This window comes from Dryobates pubescens, chromosome 32 (genome assembly GCF_014839835.1).
Source record: "Dryobates pubescens isolate bDryPub1 chromosome 32, bDryPub1.pri, whole genome shotgun sequence".
Taxonomy (NCBI): domain Eukaryota; kingdom Metazoa; phylum Chordata; class Aves; order Piciformes; family Picidae; genus Dryobates; species Dryobates pubescens.
The window spans coordinates 9,244,365-9,269,655 of NC_071643.1; the positions used below are offsets into that span (position 1 = coordinate 9,244,365).

The window sequence follows — 25,291 nt, forward strand, 5'->3', positions numbered from 1 at the left end:
CCTCTAAGTATTGTATTCTGTTCTGTAATACAGCAACAGGGAATCATCCTACCACATTTCAAACGTCATTATGTATATTTAAGGTATATTTTATTTAGCACCCATTAAGCTTCCATTCCACATGTCATTGTAAAAATAAAATTATTAATAGCATTATGAAGACTATTTTAAAGCCATTTCTTAATGGCACCAGAAAGTAGTGCACATGTGCTTCAGCTGAGTACATCTAAGACACAGCATACAAGCCCTCTCTTCAGGACCCTTCTCTTCTCCAGGCTAAAGAACTCAAACCCCCTCAGCCTGTGGCTTCCACTGACCCTGCTCCAACAGGTCCACATCTCTCCTGTATTGAGGACTACAGAACAGGGGAGAGCATTGCAGGTGAGGTCTCACCAGAGCAGAGGGCCAGAATCCTCTCCCTCAACCTGCTGCCCACACTCTGGGGATGCATCCCAAGATACAGCTGGCTTCTGGCCCGGGAGAGCACGTTTCTCTCACGTCCAGCTTTTCATCACCAGTACTCCCAAATGTTCCTCTGCAAGGAACAGGCTGCTTTAAATCCTGCAAGGCTGCTTTAAATCCTACCACCCATCAGCCTGTATTCTCCCCAAGATCAAACTTTTAAGTGAAAAGTAGCATTTAAAAACCCCAATAAAGTCTTATTATTATTCCTGAGCAAAGCCCAGTAGAAAAACAGCTATGTGAAGTTCTTAAGCACACTGTCTTTTAACCACACAGAAATTCTCACCTTCTTCCCAATTCCTTAACTTGATTTCACAACAGACCAAAGGTGCTCCCACTCTCCCTGTAGTGTAGTCCCAAACTGGAATATAAAACAAGAGCATATTTTCAGAAGAAACAGTTAGAAAAGGCTTTCTTTTCATGCATCTTATTTAGGGAAAGTTAACTGTTACTGATTTCTGAACTTCAATTCATAGAATAGAACTTCTCAAGGAAACCCAATGGATCTACCAAAGTAATATGGATAAAATCCTTATTCTGCAAGGAGAAAAGATTGCTGCATCTAAAGGTGCCTCCAGTGACACCAGCGCAGCTTTTACAGTAAGTTATCCATGTGGGCTATGCTTCAGAAGTGGCACAAGAACTTCAGTGTTTGCTGGACTCTGCAATAAATAGCAGTATTTCATAACAATTCAGGGATTTGGGACTTTGATTCACCCAACCACAAACACTTCTGCATCTGGGCAACTTCCCAGAAGAGCATTGCTGAAGACTACATCGTTTGTATTACTGCCCCACTATCATTTTGTTTTCCAAGCCACCAAAGAAGCCATTTCCAAAGACCTCTTGGAATGAAAACAGATCAGAACAATTTGTGTCTCTCCCAGTATCAGCTAGAAGAGAACTAATTCTGTTGAGGGATTTCACTTCTCAGCTCAGTCTCTTCTCAGTGATGGCACTTTCTGAAGTTCACAGCACATTCTCACAGACAGAGCCTGCTTCTAGCAGTGAGAATGCTGATGGTTAGAGTTGCTGCCAAAGGCTGGGAGGCAGAAAAGCTTTTGCTTATCATTGCTCCTCTGCAGAACAAGGTCACTGCTAAATCCTGTGCCCTCCATTGAGGTCAGGAAGTAAGAGATGACACCTGCAGGGAGGAGTGGACAGAACAGGTGACCCTAAACTGACCAAGAAGGGATTCCATTCCATGGATATCATAGTTAGTACGAAGCTGAGGGATCACCAGGGTCAAGCCCCCAGTGGCTGGTGTCCAAGAAGGATTCTCTCTGCCCAGAATCCAGCTCCTGAATGCAGTGCCTGTCTGTCACTGAGTCCAGTCTGGGACTTTCCCAATGCCTGCCCAGAGCATCAGTTGTGCCATTACTGGTTGTATCAATAGACACATTGGTTTATATCTATTTCTATTTATTTCATTTTATTGTTATTTCCATTCAAGCAGGTTTATTTTCTTGCCCAAACCATCAGTCTCTCTCACTCATTCCCTTTCTCTTCTCTCTGGGAAGGGTGAGGAATTCATACAGTGCCTGTCACTCATCTAGTGGCCAGCCCAGCCCTACCCCTTGACAATGGATCACCAAGAAAAACAACACGTTCTGCAATCTAGCATAATCTAGCAATGAGTCTCAGATACTCCCCAGATCATTCCTATGTGGATCTGCACCACTGCCAGAAAACAGCAGCATTGTTTCTGCCACCACTGAATATGAAGGAAGTGTTAGGATTAAAGGCAACTAAAATCATTAGATTCTGTTACATGAAATTAAAATCTGGTGCAGGCTTTTTCATTCCATTCTTTATTTTCCTAATGCCTCAACACAGCCACCAAAACTTCAGATGCTAAATGCAGCTCAGCTGCTAAAGTGCAATCATGCCAAATTCGATCCCATTCACACTACTGCAGGTCTATCACAAATGAGAACATTTTACACGTGGGTGCCCAGCTTTAGCACACTGCATCCAAATTACTCCTGCCCTTTTCCACATTGGCAATTCCCAGTAGCTCCCAGGATTCACTCATGGCTTTGGCAGCACGTGCCAAAGGAACGGACTGTCAGAAATGATACACACAGAGCACTCGGCACAGACAGCAGGTGGGATGAACCAATACCAACTTTCTGTGATGGTCCCAGCTCCAGCTGACTCTGTTAGGCCATATCCTTGCCCTACAGGGCAGCAGAAGCAAATGTTCATGAACCGCTGGGTTGCTGCCGAGAGCGGAGCTCCTCCACAGAGCAGGATGCGAATCTTTCCTCCCAGCAGCATTCGGACCTTCCGGAAAATAAGGCTAAAACACAAAGATAAGAGTGTGTATTTGAGGCTTACAGAGAAAAGGAGAGCACCTAATTTGTATCTGAACTGGAAGTTTCCACCCAACTGAAAGCTTCTGCCCAACTTTTACAGCATTCAAGGAAAAGTTCTAAAAAGCATAATTGAGTCTCTAAGGTTGCTAAGCTTGTTTCTACATTTCAGTTTGAAGATGGGTGAAAGGTTTCTGTTACATTTAATAAGACACTGAAGTTCTGCAATGTTCTCCTCCACAATAATTTTAGTAAGCTGTACAAATTCTGCAGGTCAATTATTCTTTGTCTCTGGGAGCTGGACTCACCAATACTTACGGGTTCTTTCCAGCTTGAGATTGCTGTGCTACACCTCTGTGAAAACATCAAATCTACAGGTCTCTAGAGAAACAGACTTCCCATTTTACCAAGGATTTGTATAAATCCGTTCTTAAAGTCCTGATGAAAATAATGCCATGGGTAGAAAACTCCAATCAGTGAAATGGGAGTTCACACTCAAAGTGTATCAGTACATTGCCATTGGAATGGGCTGCCCAGGGAGGTGGTGGAGTCACCATCACTGGAGGTGTTTAGGAAGAGACTGGATGGGGTGCTTGGTGCCATGGTTTAGTTGATTAGATGGTGTTGGATGATAGGTTGGACTCAATCTCAAAGGCCTTTTCCAAACAGGTTTATCCTATTCTAATGTATGTTCAAAATCATCACAAAATGAGCAGGGAAGTCATTGTGCCCTGTACTCTGCATTGGTTAGGCCACACCTTGAGTACTGTGTCCAGTTCTGGGCCCCTCAGTTTAAGGAGGACATCAAGACACTTGAAAGTGTCCAGAGAAGGGCAACAAGGCTGGGGAGAGGCCTTGAGCACAAGCCCTATGAGGAGAGGCTGAGGGAGCTGGGATTGCTTAGCCTGGAGAAGAGGAGGCTCAGGGGTGACCTCATTGCCCTCTACAACTACCTGAAAGGTGGTTGTAGCCAGGAAGGGGTTGGTCTCTTCTCCCAGGCAACCAGCACCAGAACAAGGGGACACAGTCTCAAGCTGCACCAGGGGAGGTTTAGACTCGAGGTGAGGAGAAATTTCTTCACCGAGCGAGTCGTTCGTCATTGGAATGTGCTGCCCAGGGAGGTGGTGGAGTCACTGTCCCTGGAGGTGTTCAAGGGGAGATTGGATGTGGCACTTGGTGCCATGGTCTAGGCATGAGGTCTGTGGTGACAGGTTGGACTCGATGATCCTTGAGGTCCCTTCCAACCTCAGTGACACTGTGATACCGTAAAATCTACCGATTTGCTGTGTCGCTTTACATGTAATCACAGACTTGTTCATGGGCAAAGTGTCAACAGGTGAGAGTACCACCCCCCAGCAAAACCAAAACAGCCCTCCAACATCAGCTACTGCTTATGTGGTAGAATTACCTGTCACAGAGTGGGGTGGTGTAACCTTTGGAAATCTGCTCCATTTTGTAGTTGTAGGCCAGGATAAAGAGGTTGCGCTGGAAAGTGGTCATTTCGTTCACTTTATTCATGACGTTTTTGTAGATGCGATCCATAATTTCCTAGTTGCATAAAAAGATTTCACTTCAGAGAAACCACTCCTAAATTCTGGACAAGAAGGAAATTACCACCTAGAAACTCTAGTGTTTTCAGATGACGACCCATGCCCGGGATTCTCCCTCTTCCACTGCTAAGAGGCAGCAAGGTATCTACTGGCAAGCAAACATCTGGGCAGGAGCACAAGGTAACCCAAAGCTGCCAGCTAGCTTTTCTCCATTCATTTACTGTGATCATTGAATCAGTCAGGGTTGGAAGGGACCACAAGGATCATCTAGTTCCAGCCTCCAGACCATGGGCAGGGACATCCCACACTAGATCAGGCTGGCCAGAGCCTCATCCAGCCTGCTCTTAAATGCCTCCAGGGATGGGGCCTCAACCACCTCCCTGGACAACCCATTCCAGGGCTTCACCACTCTCATGGGGAAGAACTTCCTCCTCACATCCAGTCCGAATCTCCCCACCTCCAGCTTCATTCCATTCCCCCTAGTCCTATCACTACCTGATATCCTGAGAAGCCCCTCCCCAGCCTTCTTGTAGGCCCCCTTCAGGTACTGGAAGGCCACAATTAGGTCACCTCAGAGCCTTCTCTTCTCCAGACTGAACATGCCCAACTCCTTCAGTCTGTCCTCATTAGGAGAGGTGCTCCAGCCCTCTGCTCATCCTCATGGCCCTTCTCTGGACACGCTCCAGCACATCCATATCCCTCTTGTAACAGGGGCTCCAGAACTGGATGCAGTACTCCAGGTGGGGTCTCACCAGAGCTGAGTAATGATGATCTACAGATGACTAACTGAAATGGCAATCTAATCCCAATAGCTACTTAAACTTTGAAAAGTGTTGATACTCATATGATGATGAATGTTTATCTCCAACACACAAATGTTTTGTGCTAGCTTAACAACAAAGGCTCTACCTTTTTTGTTTAAGTAAAATGGAGACCTTACTGTGGCCTCACAGTAGTTAAAGGTGTCAAACTTTTTAGCAGGGCCTGTTGTGTCAGGAAAAGAGGTGATGGTTTTAAACTAAAAGAAGGGAGAGCCAGGCTAGACAGAAAGACGACATTTTATGCTGAGGCTGGTGAAACACTGGCCCAGATTACCCAGAGAGGTGGGAGATGCCTCATCCTCAGACCATTCTAGGTTAGGGTGGACAGGGCTCTGTTGAGGATGTCCCCCTGCTCCTGCAGCAGTTGGACTAGACAACCTTTAAAGGCCCCTTCCAGCCCAGAGCATTCCATGATTGTACAATAAATGACAACTGCATTCATTTAGCTATTAAAAGCATGAATTATGAATTGTATTTTTGAGGTCCTTCAGTTACTTACCGGGACAGCTGCCATTAGGGTCGGCTTCAGGGTGGTAACATCACCTTTGCTTCCTTTCTTTATTTTAGAGGACTAGAGCAAAAACAAAACAAAACAAAAAAGCCTGCTACCATACAGATTCACAATTTTTAACATGAGAAACAAAATGACACAGTCCATCTTTACAAATTATCATTTTCATTGCCAACAATGAAAACTAGTTCAGAGTCATATGCGCCAGTGCCCTGTCTTGTCGATGGTAGAAAAGATGATTTGTTACAGTACTTCAAGAAGATCTGATGTCATAGAATCAATAAGGTTGGAAAAGACCTCAAAGATCATCAAGTCCAACCTGTCAGTAATAACAGTATTTTTATTTGTTTACCATCTGAGCTAACACCTGTAACATACCTGGTCAGCTAATGTCTGAGGTGAAGAGTAACCAATGGGGCACCCGTGGGACAGACACACCAACTCAGCACTCAGCTCCAGAACGTGGGCAAGAGGCAGATAGCCAATATAGATGTCTTTTTCCCTGTAAAGAATTTAAAGGATAGGGTTTTTGTGGTACCATTAGAGTTCTCAGGTGAGTCATTAAGTTAAATTTACACAGAGAAAGTGAAAAAATGCCTTTGTGCTGGAGAAGATCTTTCAGATAAGATGGGTGTTGCTTCAGAAGTCATGTGCTACACACTTTAGGCTCAAGGCATGAACACAAAGCATGATGCTTACTCATCCCAAGACAACTGTGTGCTATGGCTGCACAGGCAACTCTGTAGACGAGATGAAAAACTTCACCCAATAGAAAGAAATCACAGAATTTTACACTAATCAAAGGAAGTAGTGCTCAGGGAAGCTTTCAGCCCCTCTAGTGCAAGGTGGTCACACAGGCTTGTGTGTCCTGATCTGCCCCACGTAGAGAAGATGAGAAAACAAACAGTACACAAAGCAGTCACGTTATTTAATGCAGTACTGGGTGATGTCAGACCTCAGTGCACAGTATGGGCTCACAGACAAAGCAGTATACAACAGGTAAGAGTTTACCCAGTGATTCATCTAAAATGACACACAACTATGTGTCTGCTTGCTGGGAAGCAGCTGTTGGTACATACCCCAGATTTGGAATCCTCTCAGCCATTCCAGTTATCCCAGCGATTAAGTTGCAGTGGGAGATCATCACACCTTTAGGAATTCCTGTGGATCCACTCGTGTACATGATCACTGCAACATCAGAGGGCACAGGCCTAGCCTGCTGCTTGTTTCCTGTAATTTGTATTGGGGAAAAAAAGAGAGCATAATGTGTAAAGAGCCCATCAGGCTACAGATGTGGGATACCTACATACATCAACAACAATTCTGAGGTAGCACTTCACGATCACTGTTACTGCATTTTGCTTTCATAGAACCACAGCATTGTTTAGGTTGGAAAAGACCTTTTAAGATGAAGTCCAACTGTTAACACAGCACTACCAGGCTGCTGCTAAACCATGACCCTCTGCACCATATCTACATGGGTTTTAAACCCCTCCAAAGATGGCGACTCCAGCACTGCCCTGGTAGCCTGTTCCAGGGCTTGACAACCCTGTCAGGAAAACACCTGCTCCTAATGATCAACCTAAAGGTGCAAAAACCCCTCAAATGTCCTCACTAAGAGAGGGAACCTCTTCTGAGTTAGTTGTGCAATCCTTTAAGTGATTGTCCTCATCTACCACACCACCACCTCTTCTATCATGTTTCGCATATTCCTGCAGAGGAAAGAAAAATAGGCAGAGCTTCTCCAGAATGTATGAGAAGCTATGTGGCAGCAGCTCCACACTGTGTCAGTGCCCATTAACAACCTATTTCCTCATGTGCTCCCAAACCTGCAGCAAGGAACTTTGAGCCAACATGAAGTCAAATTTCTGTAAATATTTAAAGGCACTGAGAGAGGAAAATAGGAAAAGAGTTGTGTTTGTTCAGCAGGAAACCTGCTCAATGAAGAGCGAAACGTGTTTAATAGTTTCCCACTCACTGAATCTTCTCCATACTGCACAACACAGGAGGGCAAAAAGCACATAAGCAGCAGCTCATGTACTTAATACAATATTAACTGAACATGCTTGACCATAAACAATTCATTGCAGTATTCCATGAATTATGACTTGCTAACTTGACAAAAACCAACGTTCATAGAATCATGGAGCGGTTTGGATTGGAATGGACCTTGAAGATCACCTAGTTCCAGCTCCCCCGAGATGGGCAGGGACACTCATGTAGTGTATAATATGTGGCATTTAAAACACTGGAGAAAAAGAGGATTAGACACTTTTTGATACAGTATATAGATTAACAAATCTCAAGGAGCTGATGAGTTATAGCCATATTTTTCTTTCTGTTGGTGCTGTCTGAAACAGTTGTCATAGTACATGAAACCGGTACATCAGAATGGGAAAATCATCTTTTAGAGACATCAAGAAGTTGGGAGCAAACCTGCCATCACTCTGAACATCAACAGCAGATGGATTACCCACCCACCCTACTCCTAAACCAAGATTCAATCCAATGTTCATGTGCCTTTGTGAAAACACACAGAACAAGCAGCAAGCAATTCCTGAGTGCTAGGAAATTTTAGATACTAGCTGCAGCGGCTCTTCAGAGCCAAGAATAAAAATTGTTGATGACAACAGTTAAAACATCCTCTGAAATCCCAAATTCTCATTGTAAATGTGTTATCTGGATTGCAAATACATTAAGTTTACAGCAGATGATTAGATTTAGTAGATGTATACTTTCAGAAATGCGACAGAAGCGGTCAAGTTCTATCAGATATTTATGCTTTGTTATTTGGGAACTCAACAGCAGTGAATTACTGATGTCTTTTGCTGTAAAGCCCACAATCATTTTCTCTGCCTGCTACTAATAACTGGGTTTTAATATATGTTACCATAGAAATGCTTCTAAGTTTCTATCCTGGCAGGCCAATCCTAAAAACTATTCCTCGACATGTGACATTTCGGTGTGGAGAAGTGAGATTTTATTAAAAGCATCTCACCCTGTTGCAAACCACACCCCAGAAATCCAACTGCAACCAAACCAAAAAGCCAACAGATTGGATTTAAAGAAAAGGCAGATTGATAAAAGGTTAATCACTGCATAATTTTTTGAGATCTACTGTTCCTCCAAGTTTGTGCAACAGGGTCGAAGTAGGACACCAAATGAGATGATGCAAAGAGAAGGAAGCGAACCTACCAGGCTCTGCCTTAGCCCCCATGGCTTGCACAGAGGCCATGGTGTGCACAATGACCCCCTTGGGGACCTCAGACCATGTCGTCGGCTTGCCATCCACCGTAATAATGTGTCGCAGGAGGGGAACTTGAGAAACTATTTCCTGTGGACACAAACAGAAATCAAACATGAGGTTTCATGCCAAGAAAAACCAACCCACCCACCCACCCACAGCAACGAAACCTGTCTACTGATCTCATCTATACAAAACCACCCAAACATTGCTATCAAATACCCAAGGATTTAAAATGTCACAAGACAAACCTCTCTAGCTCAAAGAGCTGCAAAGCTTTAAACCTTCCACGTTTACCTTTGCAGAACTGGTTGAATTTTCCACCTACAAGTCTAAAAACTTTTCCAGCCATTACTGAGCTGGGTCTTACTTCAAGCAAAGCTCACAACGAAGGCTGCAATAACTCAAAGAGATAACTGACTTTCCACTCTCGGAGAACACTGAGAGAAACTGCGTTCACTGGAGTAAAGCTGCTCCTTGACTAAAGGATTTGTTCATTTAAATTTATGTAATTAAAATTTATATATTTAACATAAGCAACAGGTAGGAAAAAACCCAACAAAATGCAGAGAATTACCAGGGAAGCAAAATGGGAGTCCTAAAATACTTACTGATGTTCACAGAGTATCAGGGGTTGGAAGGGACCTTTAAAGATCATCCAAGTCCAAACCCCTGCCAGTGCAGGATCACCTAGTGTAGGGGCCAGATTATCACCTCCAGCAGACCAAAAAACTCATTCCCTTGCTGCAAACTGAAATAAATGTGCACTGCACACACACTGTCATCACGTGCAGTGTATATATCCTGTCATTCTAGTCATTCAGTAACAAAAGGTTTGGGAAATTCTCATTCAGAAGTCAGCAACAGCACACAGGCTGGAGTTAAAAAATCCCTTATGCAAGAGGTCTAGCTTCCCCAAAGCAGCCAATGATGAAACTTGTGCAGATTCATTGTTCCACTTATGTATCCCATCTGGGTCATTAAGTCAAACTTTTTTGACTGCTCTAGTGTTTAATAAGCTTTCCCCTGCAGTGGGAAACTGCTCTAATTCTTCCAGGACCCATCTCTAGATTTAAGGGCCATTATCTGCTGGGAAAACATCCAACAATAAATCAGGAGAGTGAGGATGTTCAGCTGTTCATACAGAATCACAGAATGGTCTGGGTTGGAGGGGACATTAAAGACCATCTAGTTCCAAGCCCCTCACCACAGGGAGGGACACCTTCCACTAGATACACAGCTTATACACTTCTCTATTCCTCCCATTACTGTTACATTTCTAGGCATTAAATCCACCCAGAAATCACAGCAGGTTTTTCTGTAAAGGTGCTGTTCCAGGCAGCACTGTATCTCTTCAACAGTGCAAACTGCTCATTCTGGTCTCCAGAATCATTGAGGAGCCTGAAGGCTAACAATAATTTCTGCTGTTCATGAAGACAGAGGCCTAAGTCTTACTCTAAAAAGCGTCTGCCCTAGAGAAAGACAATAAATCATTGCTCTGTACAATGGAACAAGCTCTCTTCACATTAACAAATAGCCACAGTGGAAAAAAAAGACAAAGACAAGTTTTCTGACCTTCAGTTTTGTTTGCATCAATTCTTTGCTTGTAATGATGGTGGTCACCTCTGTTTCATTTAGCCCATGTACTATTGCTGGGCCTCCCAGAGTAGCATACAGAGTTACAACTGCAAGAGAAAATGGGGGAGAAAACAGGGAATCTCTGCATTAATCTTTTAAGTAAGGTTTATGACATGAACCTATTCCAGGCTAGGCAACACAGTACCACACACACAAAAAGCCAACCAGTATAGAAGGTGGGATAGTTTTGTGCTGTAGAAACTACATCTTCATTTCAATATAGCCTGAATTTCAGTTACTCCCAGAAGGAATAAAAAGTAAGCACTGGCTATGGAATTATTTACTGTTTCTCAAGGTCTCACTGGAGGTACCAAACACTCCATTACTCCATGTAATTCTTTGGTAAATCTACTCTTGTACCTCTGTGAAGTTTTACAGACTCTCAGAACAGCAGATGTTGGAAGGGACCTCTGGAGACCCCCCTGCTAAAGCAGGGTCATCCACAGCAAGTTGCCCAGGATCTCAATGTCTGGACAGGTTTGGAATCTCTCCAGAGAAGGAGACTCCACAGCCTCTCTGGGCAACCTGGTCCAGAGCTCCAGCACCCTCACAGGAAAGAAGTTTTTTCTTTAATTTTAGGTGGAACTTGCTGTGTTCCAGTTTGTGCCCACTGCCACTTGTCCTGTTGCTGAGCATCACTGGGAAGAGCCCATCTCCTTCATCTTGACTCCCGTTCTTTGTGTGTTGATCGGCACTGAAAAGATCCCCCCTCAGTCTTCCCTTCTCCAGGCTGAACAGCCCCAGGTCTCTCAACCTTTCCTGCTCAGAGAGATGCTTCTCAGCTTCCATTTCACCAGTTTAAAAGCAAGTCTAAACCACAGTTTAACAGTCCTCTTGCACACAGGAGACAAACAGCTTTCATTGACGTGACTTCCCTTTCCAGAATTCACATGCTCTCTTACCAGCCTTTTATAACTGCCTGCTAGTAAATTACCCTAACATCACAACACATGTCAGCAGCAGATTCATCCTGACACTCAGCAATGAATCTACAACTATCATACTCTCCCATCTATTTAAAACAACGTAATGATGACTGTGATGATTAAGCCTTCAGACACTGAAGGGACACCATGAGAATACAGATTAACAAGGAAAGATAATATTCAGGAAACTGACTACAGGAAATGGGGTTTCTAAGGACAGCTCATTAGTGTCCTGGGGTGTTAAACCACAATTAGCTCCCATTAAATAGGATTTAAAAATTGTTCATTTCCTCCTGTTTTAATGGGAGCTGAGCAAGAAAAGAGGAAGGGAAAAAAAACACAGCTCAAAAAAGAAAAGGGGCACTGGCTTCAAAAGGATTTCCTCTTGTCCAAGCAGAGTGCAATACAGAGGCATGGCAAAGAAGTTTTCAGCTCCCCCAAGACAGTCATTAGTAATTACAGCATCAGTGCTGAAAGTTTGGTCTCATGAGGTATCAGGATGCCTTTGGTATTTTAGTTTGGATTTAGCTAAGTCTTTAAAGATAACTATTCTAACAAGGCACCTTATTGTATGTTAGGGTTGTAACTACACAGGGCTCACTGCAGGGAAAAAAAAAGAATTGAAAAAACCCCAAACTAGGGTAGTATTCAAAGATTTGACATCCAAGGAGTTACTGCCCCAGTGCAGGACATGAAGGAAGAGCTCAAAAGCAGCTTCCTTGCCCAGAGAAGTAAATAGTTGACCTCTACTTCTTTTTCCCTTGTTAAAACAGTGCACCAGAGCCGTTGCAGGGCAAACGCACACGCACTGTGTTTGCTTTAATTTGGTGGGAGCAGAGCCCTGAAGAGTGCCTCTCCCCGTTCCCACGAGCTCTCCCTCCTCACGGCACTGACCCCTGCTATATAAACATCAAGCAGAAATCCAGCTTCCCCCAGCCAGCAAGCACAACCCAGGGGATGCACCACCCAGGAAGAGGAGCACAGCCTCTGAAACCAGAGAGTCAGACGGGGTGGGGCTGGAAGGGACCATGATGGGCCACCTAGTCCAAGCCCCTGCAACCAGGGGACAGCTTCAAGTGAAGCAGGTTGCTCAGAGCCCCAGACAACCTGATCTGGAACATTTCAAGGGATGAAACAACTGTTTAGGTAGCTCATCGCCCATCGACAAGTGAAGTACATCAAGGACAACGCAGAGCTGCACAACAGAGCCACGGAGAGGTGTTAACATTCCTATGATGTGCTGATGTCATGGAGGAAAAAAAGCTGAGCAATGGACTCTGATCTGTGAAATGCTTATTTCACCCTGACATCTACAACTTTTTCAGGCAAATATGAAAGTTTAGGTGATTTTTTCCCTCCCCTTGCTCTCCTGAGAGCATATGGAGAAAGCAATGTTACAAGAGAGCCTTTGCTAGCTGAACTTCTGCCAGGAGTACTGCTCTAGACATCTGACAAGAAGAAAAACCTCAACATCACTAAATTTGTCAAAAACAAACCTTTGGCCTAAAAAGCCCCAAACACACACTGTTGCTTCTTTCAATGGAACTAAAATGTTACAGTGAGTATTTTAGTACCCATTGTACATCACAAATCAAAAGGAAAATGTATCTTTAAAGGCTTCAGCCAGATCAGTTCTGGGAGAACCACTTCTCTGCCCAAGCTTCAGGAAGGCATGAATGGAAAATGAAACACAACCTTTCCTATTTATTGCATTCTTTGGTTGTACATTCATGTGTTTCATCTGCCCACACTAGGAAAGAGCTCTTCACACAGATGAAGAGGAGATACTTCAGAAGAAAATCTGTTTTCATGTTAGCTTTCAGCTTTGAACTAGCAATCCTGTTACATTTCCTGCAAATACATGACTTCAAACAACACATTTACTATCAAGTATTGCTAATCATAAAACCACTTGTCTGAGTAATCCCTAACATAATCACTTTCCCCATTTTAATTCTGTATTCATCATTAAAGGAACTCCCTCCAAGACTCTGCATAAAGCAGATGAACCTGTTCTCCTGATGTCAGCACATACCTGACTGAATACATCCCACATTCCCAAAGAATGTCTCTACATTACCATACTGTGAAACCTGTAAACTGAAAACCACTAATAGAAGTCAATTAGCAATGTCTTGCCACACTACTTCTTCAAGGACAAGTGCCAGGTCCTCTACTTGGGTCACAACAAACCCCTGAAATGCTACAGGCTTAGAGGAGAATGGCTGAAAAGCTGCCCAGTGAAAAATGACTCAGGGGTGCTTGTCAATGCTAGCTGAAGATGAGCCAGTGCGTGCCCAGGCGTCTGAACAGGCCAACAGCCTATGGGATCTGTAATAGTGTGGCCAGCAGAACTAGGGCAGAGATCAGCCCCCTGTGCTCGGCACTCCTGAGGCCTCACCTTGAACGCTGTGTTCAGTTTTGGGCACTCACTTTAAGGAGGACATTGAGGTGCAGAAGCATGCCCCAAGAAAGGGAACAAAGCTGGTGAAGGGCCTACAGCACAAGTCTCGTGAGGAACAGCTGAGGGAACTGGGATAGTTTAGCCTGGTGAAAAGAAGGCAAAGGGGAGACCTTATTGCTCTCTACAACTACCTGTAAGGAAGCTGGAGCAAGGCGGGGATGAGTCTCTTCTCACAGACAGCAAGTGACAGAACAAGAGGAAACAGACTCAAGTTCTCCCAAGGAGGTTTAGAGGTTGGACATTAGAAACAATTTCTTCCCCAAAAGAGTTGTCAAGGCCTGAAACAGACTGTCCAGGGAAGTGGTGGAGTCACCATCCCTGGAGGGATTTAAAAGACGTGTAAATGTGACACTGAGGCACACTGCTTTAGTAGAGGACTTGGCAGTGTTGTGCTAACAGTTGGGCTTCATGATCTTAAATGTCTTTTCCAGCCTAAGTTATTCAATGGTTCAGCATCACTTGAGTTTGATCATTCACTCAGCAAACCAATGGAGAATGCTGCATGATATCATCATCTGCCAGCAGCTAAGTCAGCCAAGTTCATGAAGGACGACCTACAGCTTCGATGCTAAGCTCCACGTCAGACAGTGTGCTGAAGCACGTCTCAGGAAGGGAATCCAAAACACTCATCTCACCAGACCCAAACGGCATGCATACCATTCTGCACACACCACCACCCACTAGCTCAGACACATTTCCCCTCCTGCAATTACAAAATCCTTCCAGGATTTCTAAGTGACCTTCACTTCCAAATGAAAAATAATTGGTCCAAGCTTTTGCTTTCTATTGCCAGGATAGTCCCTAGAAGAGATCCTAAAAGTGATAAAAGGGAACTGACACGGTGCATTAGGAGACATGCAGTTTAAAAGCAACACAGGCACCTCATCTGAGAGCAACTCTAATGTTCTCTGGGAGGCAAGGCAGCAGGAGTCATTCACTGAAGAAAGGACTAAACAGATGACTGAATTTAGATTGGAAGGCACCCCAGAAGATCACCTGCACAAAACAGCTCATTACAGCAGTGAGCTTAGACCCATGGCAGTTCAGTGTTATCTCCAAAGACTGAAATTTCACAGCCATTCTAGGCTCCTGTTCTGGTATTTCACCACCCTCACAATGAAGAATAAGAATATTCAAATCCATTTTTCCTGTGTTTCAAGTTGTTTCCACTACCTCCAGTCTTCTTAAACTCACCTTTGAGCAGCATCTGGCTTCATCTTCTCTGTATGCTCCCATCAGACAGTTTTAGACAGCAACAAGATCTCCACTCACTCATCTTAATGCTGAGCAGACCCTACTCTATCAGCCTCTCCTCCTATGTCACGTTCTCCAACCCCTTCAGCATCTTGGCAGCCCTCCGCTGGACTCGCTCCAGCATGTTAATGTCTTTTCCTACTGGGAAGCCCCAAGCTGGACACAATACACCACTGTTCAAAAGAAGAAGGATCACTTCCCCAGTGACCTATCTGGTACATTCATGCTACTACTACCCCAGATGCTCCCACATTTGCATGTGAGCCTTAGCAGTACCTAGTACAGGGGGATGATGCCTGTCCCAGCCCTGCTGGCCACACTACTGCTGATCCAAGCCAGGATGCTGTTTGGGCACATGCTGGCTCATCTTCAGCCAGCTGTCAACCAACATCCCCAGGTCTCTTTCTGTTGGGCAAAAAATACCTACTACAGATAGGATCTACAAGGCAAGCAGGGTGATTCTGAAATGGCATGGGCCAGGGCTGTTCATCTTTTGATCACCCTTAAAACTCTGGGAACACCACAGTGTAAGGGTATGCACAAAATAACCCACAGGAAAGGCTTCTTTCATTGACAGCTGCTGTAGAGTCATGAACATATGGCTCTCAAACTGAAACAGACTTGTGCCTAGAGCCACCATTTAAGTTACAACTTTATTGTCAAGCTTGCTTCCAAAGTCTGAACAAAAGTCTAACTGGTATGTCTCTTTAGCATAGGCAGATAGTGAGTCAGGAGTTCTGCACAGCCCACTTTGTATCGAAGGAGAGTAAATGTGTCATGGGAGAGAAGAGGTCAAAGCCTGTGAGGAACAGCAGCACTGAGAATCACAGAACCCAGCCAGGCTAGGCTCACATACTAAGAGTGATGATGAAACAAGACATTTGAAAACAATTCCTATAACAAGTTTAGATCACAGTTCATAGGTTTCTGAATAGGAAAAATAGGCCTGGAGCTCCTATACACATGCTTGTGCCCAGGCACAGGATAGGGTGTATAGCTGGTGTTTTGCCATGGCAGAGATGTACCTGTGGCCATCTCCATGCCTGAAGTGAAAGGGGGAAGCTGACTTCGCTTCTCTTCTGTCTCTGCCCTGAGCTGTGGGGTGAAGCTGTGCAAGGACACCTCCAGCCAGTCAGCCTGTCCTGTTCTACCACTCCTCAAACACACCTCCAATACAGCCTGCAACTACCCAGCATACATATCCTGCCAAGAACCTCTTCACCTCAAGCAGATTCAGCTCTTCCCTAACAGTTCACATTCTCCACAATAAAATAGAAGACTAAAGGATAAGTAACCAGGAGTTACAGGGTGGACTAAAGGTGTCATGGGACAAAAGAGCCCAAAGACACCAAGACCACAATTTCAGTCCACTGCCAGGGTTAAGGATCCAGTTAGCATATGATTAAAACTGATCCTATGAATGAGACTGATAGCTCACCAAGGCTAAGCACAGCCTAAAGGTTTCTGAAGTAGTAACATGGACTCCAGCTTATTCTTGAGCACACTCTCAAATCAGCATGCAGGTTAAGTTAGGACATATTGAATGACAGGCAATGGACTATGAGAAAATAAAGGAGGAGAGAAGAAAGAAGAGATTAAAAACAGTTCTTAAAAATGCATTAGCTCTGCTTAAGGTTTGAGTTAGGGAATGATTTGGTTTACTAAAATAGTTCCTAAGCAACTTTTTAATTCAACAGAGCTCTCCAAAATAAAGACAGGGCTTGACTCAGTCCTTTACCTAGAGATAACAATACCATCAACTCCAACAAACTAAAAACTGAAGAACTGACAAAACACAGTTAGAACTCAGAAACATAGATGAAGTCCTGACGTCAGCTCCTGCAACTGAGTCAATGAATATCATGTGTGGCTCTTGTTTGTTTGCTTTTAGGAGCTCAGGAATCTGTACTGGTTTGAGATGGAAAGAAAATAAACCTCCTGCAAATTCATTGAGCAAGCTCAGCTTACAGAAACCATCTGCCAACAGACACAGGATTCTCTGTGCAAAGCACAGACCTCATCTCTACCTTATACATGATTTTCACTTGTAATTTTAAAGGTTCTGTATTTGATGAAGTTTTCTTTATACATTAAGTGAAGCAAGAAAAAAGTGTTTATTTTCAGATTCTGTTGCATGATTGTCCTGGTTTGATTGAGAACAGAAGTAATTCTGTTCAGGGATTTGATGTCTCAGCTCAGTCTCTTCTCAGTGACAGCACTGTGTGAAGTTCATGGCATGCTCTGAATGCAGCTCCAAAATTCATCTCCTGAATTTAGCTCCAGGTACCTGCCTGCTACTGAATCCACTCGGGGACTTTCTCAGTGCTTACCCCCAGCATTAGCAGTGATGGTGACACCATTGCCACCAGGTGGTTTGTATCCATGTTATTACTTCCATTCAAGCTGGTCTAGTTTCTTTCCCAGCCCATCAGTCCCTCTCCCTTATTGCCTTCTTCTTCCCCTGTGGGAAGGCACAGGGGTTCACAGCGAGTGTTTGCCACTTGCCCAGCGGCTGGCCCGGCCCCAACCCCTGTCAGCAATCACAAGACAAAAGTGTCAGGCGAGAGGCAGACTTACGCTGGTAGTTGCACATGAAGCAGGCCTGTGCTGCAATCATCCACTCTGCTCTGGTCTCACAGAAGATGGCAATGTTGGTCTTTGGCTGCTGACCCAACACCGCTAAGCCATTCCCAAAGTTAACAGCTTTTGCGTACACATCTTCATACGACAGCCAGGTGTACTTGCCAAGGATGACCTAGGAAGAGCGATAAGGGGCTATGGCATCTTCATCCACACAAGGAAACCACAGCTGTTTAACACTTGCTTGAATTACAACAGCAGCTTACTCAAGATAATGAATAATATTCCTGCCCAGAAGGCCACAGGAGCTGTGGAAGTTCCAACAAATACCACAGCTTCTCCATGCACAGTCGCCTCTGCACCTGCTTTCACATTACGGAAGCACACAACTCCCACTGTGTTTCAGAAGGCTTCAGCAGCCCTCCCAAAGGCCATGGTTACCTGAGACACAGGCCTTCAGCTTTCACAAAGGTTTATTTTAAGTAAAAGGTGTCAGGCACTACCTCGTACGGAATTCCACCATGGCTGGGGCTGGAAGAGAACTCTGGAGATCACCCAGTCCAACACCCCTGCTAAAGCAAGGTCACCCACAGCAGGTGGCCCAGGATTGCAATGTCCAGAAGGCTTTGGAATCTCTTCAGAGAAGGAGACTCCACAGCCTCTCTAGAGGGGTAGCCTGGTCTGGGGCTCCCACACCCTCACAGAAAGTAATTTTCCCCTTGTGTTCAGACAGAGCCTCCCAGGTTCAGCTTTGTGCCTGAGCCCCTTATCCTGTTGCTGGGCACCACTGAAAACGGTCTGGCCCCAGCCCCTTGCCCCCCCCCCCATACTAGTTATTAATTAACATTGATTAATTAACATCAGCCTGTTGTGACACAACATAGAGTTATGGTTTTAAACTAAAAGGAGGAGGATTCTTCCTTCTATCTAACCTGACATTTTTTACAGTGAGGATGGTAAGACACTGGCCCAGGTTGCCCAGGGAGGTGGTAGATGCCCCATGCCTGAAACCTTTCCAAGTCGTGTTGGATGGGACTCTGAGCAACCTGATCTTGTTGAAGATGACCCTGCTCACTGTGGTGGGGTTGGACTAGATGACCTTTAGAGGTCTCTTCCAAAGGACAGAATTCTATGGGTTTTTCAACTTTTAGAACTTATTTCTGCTAGATAACTACTTACACATGTGTAGAAACTAGCTGATCTGTCTGAGAGGTTGCAAGAGATGGGCCCAAGGTGGTGGTTATAGAGATCTGGCTAGACACACAAAACCAAACCCTAAACCTGGAGGCAGCACCTCAGAACATTCACTTCCAAATACAGTATTCCATAGAAAAATGCTGCCCTCTAGTGCAACAACTTTTAAACTTGACCAATGCAACTTATGACAAAGATTTGAGTTTTAAAGCATTGTAGAACATCAAATATCAGTGCTGCATGAATACCTGGAAATGCAGCAAAGTCCAGAGACTACCTGCTGCAGAGTAAGCACATGCACACTCAAACTTTGAGTATGCAGGTGTTGTAAAGTGTTCTCACAAAGTCTGCAGGCACATGTAGAGTCATCAAACTACCTCAGTTACCTTTCATAATCTTCCTAAAGGCAGCTTTTAAAGACTGAAGAATCACACAGAATCCCTGCATAGTAGGGGTTGGAAGGGACCTCTGGGGATCAAGTCCAGCACCCCTGCTAAAGCAGTGTCACCCACAGCAGGTTGCCCAGGATCACAATGTGCAGGTGGGTTTGGAACCTCTCCAGAGGAGATTCCACAACCTCTCTGGGCAGCCTGCTCCAGGGCTCCAGCACCCTCATGAGACAAAAACTTTTCCTCATGCTCAGGTAAAACCTTCTGGGTCCCAGTTTGTGCCTGTTGCCCCTTGTGCTGTCACTGGGTACCACTGAGAAGAATCTGGCCCCATCCTCTTGACCCCCACCTTTCAGATATTGATAAGCACTGATATCTAAGAGAACCTTGACCACAGTTTGCAAACCAGTTCTCACAATTTCAATACATTTATTTCCTTGTAGAAAGTACATTAAAAATAATGCAAAGGAGGTTATTTGATATGTCCATTTCTGGCAGTGTTCTGCATGAACATGTGGATTGCAGCTGAACATTTCTGAGAAGCCCCACCATAAATCACCCTATGTTTTCTACCACCATATAAGCTACTCTCTACTGCTCCCTGACTTTCCATGCCTAGAACCTTCCCATAACTTTACACTGTGTTTTCGTATCAGCTCTGAATTTATTGCCCATGTGCAATAAAAAGGCATAAAATGAAACCACCACCAAAATAAAGCCCATCTTTTGGGCCTCAAAATTTGAGTTCTGCTTAAATTAATCCTTTTGTCCAATACATCTTTGTCTGCAAAGTGTTGTCAGCATTATCTTTACCTTGATGCAAATACATGTTTACACGTATCAATTATCTTCTCTATTCCCTGTATTAAAGGGCACTAACTCCATATGAAAGGTCATATAATGCAAAGTAACTAGAAGCAAATGCTAGTATTTTATTAATTATCTCTTAATTCCTGCTACTTTGCCCCTATACAGGAATAAATCCATCTTCTGAACAACACAGTATCATAAATACTCAAGAAATTATCTGTGACAGCATTGCTCTCAATAAATGAGCATACCAGCTGATGTTAAGCATGGTCAATAGCTAGCTGCAAAAAGTATTAGCTGGAAGTATGGGCACACTTAGCTCTCCCAAGGATCAAAGGCTTAATATTTGACTCTGATTTAGCCTTATTAATTGAGTAAACATATATATATATATATATTCAACTCCATTAATTAAACAGGCTAATCTAGCCCATCCTAATTTGCACAGGTAACACAATTCAGTACATGGACCCCTGATTGACACTCAGATCTTCCCCTGGCTTGCTGAGAACCTCATAAAAATGCATTAACAATTTGCTCTCATGATGTTTAATTCTTAAAAGGAAGAAAAACCATTAATGAGTTTTACAGCTCCTGAAAGATATAGGAATCACAGACATTACAGCTAAGAATTAAAATTGCTGTGAACCAAATAAACCTCCAAAAGTTGCCTTTGGAAGGAACAAGGCGATGAAAGTGACAGACAAAAATCAAGGGAAAAGAACTCTGGAATCAACAAGTGAAATCTCCCCATTTTACCCACTTGTTAAAACATGCTATAAAGCTTTAAGAAACCCTGGTGGGAAAAAACACCAAGCCATAAATTAGAAGTAGATATAAATGATAATGCCACAACTTGGAACAAAATACTCTGAGGCTAGAATGGAAGTGGATCATAAGGAGCTGCTGTGTCACAGTTACACAAAATGACCTTAGTTAGGTAACTTCTAAGTCTAAATACTTGGAAACAAGTAATTTAAGTGGGTCAACACCAACACTCTTCAGCTTTCCAACACTGAAAACATTTTGCCTGCACAACAGAAAAAGACTAAAACTCCTAAATTCTTAAGCCTTATGCTACTAATGATGTTTGAAAACCAGAACACAGATCATGAGCTGCCAAAATTCTGCTCTGTGCTCAGAAGTTCACTTTGTACAACGTGAACTTTCTTCTTATTTATAGAGTACTGAGGAAAAAAACCAAAACCAAACCAAACCATGTATCAAGCAAGATTAGATGTACCCTGTATTTCCTCCACACCAAACTATTAACTCCAGAGCTGGGAGGAAGTTTCTCTGAAATTTAAAGCAGCTATGAAGACTTTTACAGAACTGAACTTTGCAGCATTTGAGCAGATTCAAAGAAGAATTTATTTTTTCTCCACATTGAGTGTGGTGAGACATTGTCCCAGCTCGCCCAGAGAGGGGGTAGAAGCCCCATTCCTGGAAAGGTTCCAGGTCAGGTTGGACACAACTCTCAGCAACCTGCTCTAGTTGAAGAGACCCATGCTCACTGCAGGGTCTGCATGACCTTAGAGAATCACAGAATGGTCTGGATTGGAAGGGACCTCCAAAGGTCATCTAGTCCAACATCCCCTGCAGTAAGCAGGGGCATCCTCAACTAGATCAGGTTGCCCAGATTCCCACTGAGCCTCACTTGGAGTATCTCCAGGGATGGGGCCTCAACTACCGCCCCAGGCCACCTGTTCCAGTGCTCCACTACCCTCATGGTAAAGAACTTGTTCCTAACATCCAATCTACATCTACTCTTCTCTAGTTTGAAGCCACTGCACCTCATCCTATCATAAGGTTGGAAAAGACCTCAAAGATCATCAAGTCCAACCTGTCACCCAAGACCTCATGACTACTAAACCATGGCACCAAGTGCCACATCCAGTCCCCTCTTGAACACCTCACAGTCCCTCTCCACCCTTCAAAGGACCCTTCCCAAGCAAAGCAGTCTGCAATTCACATATCAGGATATTAACTGATTTCTACTTTAAACTCAAGGTATCTACTCAAGAATACAAGAAGAGGGTTTAGGTTTGTTTTAAAAGACAAGTAATGAAAGAATAGGAAGCAGATAATTTAATTCTTTTCACAACTATTTGATCTAAGTAGAGAAACTTGGTTTTGCCCCATGATTTGCTTTCCTGAACTGGAAGTATCACAAAAGAAACGTACTTTGAAAGAATTCTTGAAGGCAGGCTGCAGAAAGACTTACCTTCTTAAAAACCTTGCCTGATGGCTGGATTTCATCCTCCTCCTTAAGGATTTCACGTGTTCCCAGGAGTTTCTTGTCCTTGTATTTTGTTTTAGCGTATTTAAAAACCTTGTCAAGAGTGTCACACCCAGGGTATAAAACTGAAGCTAAGCAGTGCAGGCTGTTCACAGATCTGTATGCACCCCCAGGCTTGTTATTCACAGGTCTGGCTTTAACCTGCTTGGCTTTTTCTATAGCCTGCCTTGATCCTGAAAATATGTACCATGGAATGTAGGTTACAAAGGTGTACAGCAGGATTATTAAGTTTATAAACTGTAGGAGAACAGGGTTGATGTTATGCTTCAGCTTCATCTTGGCTGCCTGTGAAGGTTGTAAGGGAGAGCTGGAAAGCATGGATCAGTTTAGGATCCAAAACAATCTGCAAAGAGAGAGGAGAAAAAGTTAGTGGTTGGCAAGAGGGTTATCTTCAATTATATTACAACAATGCACATCAATACATCTTTTTATTCAGAAATTAGAAGGAAAGTCTTAACCTGCAGAGGCGGGGTGGACTAGGTGACCTTTGGAGGTCACTTTTAACCTAGACCATTCTATGACAACAAAACCTGACACAGACCCATAGAATCAATAAGGCTGGAAAAGACCTCAAAGATCATCAAGTCCAACCTGTCAACCACGACCTCATGACTACTAAACCATGGCACCAAGTGCCACATCCAGTCCCCTCTTGAACACCTCCAGGGACAGTGACTCCACCACCTCCCTGGGCAGCCCATTCCAACAGCTGACAACTCTCTCTGTGAAGAACTTTCTCCTCACCTTGAGCCTACACCTCCCCAGATCCATGGGGAAGATCTCTTCCATTCCCATTTCACAGAGTGCAGTACTTACTAATATTTTTATTTCCTTGGGCTCAAGTACAGAACCCAAAGAATTCAGGACCTAAGTTTTTTATTAAGTGGCATGTGAAGAGCATGTGTTTAATGGGAAATGTAGTATGAAAATACAAGTCTAAAGATTCTCTCCAGCCACACCAGAATCATAGAATGGTGCAGATTGGAAAGGACCTCTGGAGATCATCTATTCTAACTCCCATGCTAAATCAGGCTCACCCACAGCAAGCTGACCAGAACTGCAAGGTACAGGTGGGTTTGGAATCTCTCCACAACTGCCCTAGGCAGCCTGGTCCAGGGCTCCAGAATCCTCACAGGAAAGATGGAGGCAAGGTTTAAAGTGCTTTTAACATCTACAATCCCTCAGTTTTAATGACACTGTGCAAGAAAAACCTCGTTCTCATTCAGATTCAATGGCTGCACAAGTATTTTTCTTCCTAACAGTTGCTATTGTGAACCTTTAACACAAATGAAAGTACACAATAATTCCCAGAACTAATTTGAACCCAAAAAGCTTCAGAGAAATTTTCAAGGTTCTATCAAATCTGAAAGCCACAAAAGGGATGCACTGTTTGCTGGTTTATATTCTGCCTTCAAAGAGTAACAAAAAACCAAAACCAAGCAAAAAAATAACACTCTGCAATACTTGGTGAAATACTCTGCTGGGGCTTCTGGATTTGATTGAAATGCAAACTGTGGTCACTGCCCTAATTTTGGAAGCATGTAATTGCTTCTGAGCGTAAAGAGAGGGTAAGTAAACCAAACACTGCAGGACAGAGAATGGAAAGCAGAGAGCAACAGGATCCTGAGCAGTTTTAGTATTCATTAGATTATGACACTGTGAAGAAGCCCAGTGCCATTACACTACCATTCTTGAACCACTCCTGCTTAATTACTGACAAATAACAATTAAAGGACACAAGAAAGGATCTTAAATTTAGTGGTTTGGATTAGATGCAAGCCTCTTCTCCCAGGCAAGCAGTGGCAGAACAAGAGGACACAGTCTCAAGCTGCACCAGAGAGAGGAAGTTTAGGCTTGAGGTGAGGAGAAAGCTCTTCACAGAAACAGTAATCAGCCACTGGAATGGGGCTGCCCAGGGAGTTGGTGAAGTCCCTGGAGGTGTTCAAAAAAAGACTGGATGTGGCACTTGGAGCCATGGTTTAGATGTCAGGAGGTGTTGGGTATTAGGTTGGACTCGACAATCTCCGAGGTCTTTTCCAACCTGGTTGATTCTGCAGTTCTGTGACCTGATGACCTCAAGGGTCTTCTCCAACCTGAATGATTCTATGGTTATCAAACACTGGAATGAGCTTCCCAGGGAAGTGGTTGAATCCTCATCCCTGAAGGTGTTTAAAACATGAACGGATGTGGTGCTGAGGGACACTGTTTAGCACCAGACTTGGTAGAAGTAGGTAATGGTTGGACTCAGTGATCGTAAAGGTCTTCTCCAATTGAAACAACTCTGCAATTACAGAGCATACTGTCTGAGGGATACACAGATAATAGCTCTGCAGTTTATATGCAATCATGTTTACAGAAGCAGCCACCAAGGACCAAAGTCTAAGACCACAAATAAAATGTTACATGCTTCTTCAATGAGATGAAGCAGCCAGGACGCTCATTCAAGAGTTGCGGAAGCAAACCAAAGGTTTTCAGGTCTGATCCTGCTTAGAACATAATCAGCGATTTGGCCTGATGTACTGCTTATGCTAACACTGTGTGCCCTTTAGTTGGAGAAGAAAAACTTCTGTTAAGTAAGAAAAGTGGGGGGGGAAATCCTTAAAGGAATGTGTTTACCAATCGACCTGCTTGTAATAGTTACACCACAACAGAAGCAGGAAGTAACAAGGAGAAACCTCATGCAGCTTCTCATGGCGGCGGGTAGAGGCGCGGCAGCCGGCACGCAAGGCGCCCGTCTCGGTTCGCTCCTCAGCAGCTCTCACGGCACACTGCAAGGGATCTGAAAAGGGAAAGATGGCAGTTAGGAAACAGCATCTGTTCTTTCACTTGTCTGT

General features: G+C 43.9%; 1 protein-coding gene across 1 annotated transcript in view; it reads right to left on the reverse strand.

The window, feature by feature from the left end:
• ACSL3 (acyl-CoA synthetase long chain family member 3) overlaps positions 1-25,218 on the reverse strand; it is a 31,722-nt gene extending 6,504 nt beyond the window's left edge. The window contains exons 1-11 of the mRNA XM_009897597.2: positions 25,133-25,218; positions 22,383-22,800; positions 17,763-17,940; positions 10,479-10,588; positions 8,855-8,993; positions 6,739-6,889; positions 6,038-6,161; positions 5,648-5,719; positions 4,186-4,325; positions 2,592-2,764; positions 749-823 (exon numbers count right to left, since the gene is read on the reverse strand). Of these exons, the coding sequence (XP_009895899.2) occupies positions 749-823; positions 2,592-2,764; positions 4,186-4,325; positions 5,648-5,719; positions 6,038-6,161; positions 6,739-6,889; positions 8,855-8,993; positions 10,479-10,588; positions 17,763-17,940; positions 22,383-22,775 (1,555 nt within the window). The 5' untranslated portion in view covers positions 22,776-22,800; positions 25,133-25,218. The remainder of the gene's footprint in view (positions 1-748; positions 824-2,591; positions 2,765-4,185; positions 4,326-5,647; positions 5,720-6,037; positions 6,162-6,738; positions 6,890-8,854; positions 8,994-10,478; positions 10,589-17,762; positions 17,941-22,382; positions 22,801-25,132) is intronic.
• Between the last annotated feature and the right edge of the window lie 73 nt (positions 25,219-25,291).